At 54.1% G+C, this 447-nt stretch overlaps 1 protein-coding gene across 1 annotated transcript in view; it reads right to left on the reverse strand.

Moving 5' to 3' along the window:
• Positions 1-215: 215 nt before the first annotated feature.
• The window catches only part of LOC112409981 (ectodysplasin-A-like), a 1,175-nt gene continuing 943 nt past the window's right edge, over positions 216-447 (reverse strand). Inside the window, exon 4 of the mRNA XM_024760365.1 lies at positions 216-437. Coding sequence (XP_024616133.1) covers positions 216-437 — 222 coding nt within the window. The remainder of the gene's footprint in view (positions 438-447) is intronic.

The following is a 447-nucleotide window of genomic DNA, read 5'->3' on the forward strand; positions in this document are numbered from 1 at the left end:
ACCAACCCTCCCCACCCCACTCCCCCAAAAAAGAGTCAGAACCGGCATGCAAAGGGTGAGTTTTATTCCAAAGATTTTTTAAACTGCTGTTTCAGAAGTTGTCTAGCAAGACGGCATATTTCTACCAGAATTCCTCAGGGGCGCTGATCCTCACTAGAACACCGAGGACAATCCGTCTCAAATTGCAGGTAAGTGTGAACAAGCCCACGATCTGGTCAGTGCACCAGCACCCCGGCGCAGAAGACACGGTTCAAAGTTGTTTCAACGGGCGTGGAGCAGTTATTACAACTGTTTACAGCTCCAACTCCAAAAGAGAGCCTGCTAGTGCTGCCATCAGCTCTGGACACGAAAAAACAAGCACCGCGGGCGCAGAATCTCACCGGGAGCAGAAGGGCCAGGCTGCTGCCGTTAGTCAGCCGGGGGGGCAGCGCCCGCACCTTCGCGCCG

Source organism: Neophocaena asiaeorientalis, unplaced genomic scaffold (assembly GCF_003031525.2).
Source record: "Neophocaena asiaeorientalis asiaeorientalis breed wild unplaced genomic scaffold, Neophocaena_asiaeorientalis_V1.1 scaffold1276, whole genome shotgun sequence".
NCBI classification, from domain to species: Eukaryota; Metazoa; Chordata; class Mammalia; order Artiodactyla; family Phocoenidae; genus Neophocaena; species Neophocaena asiaeorientalis.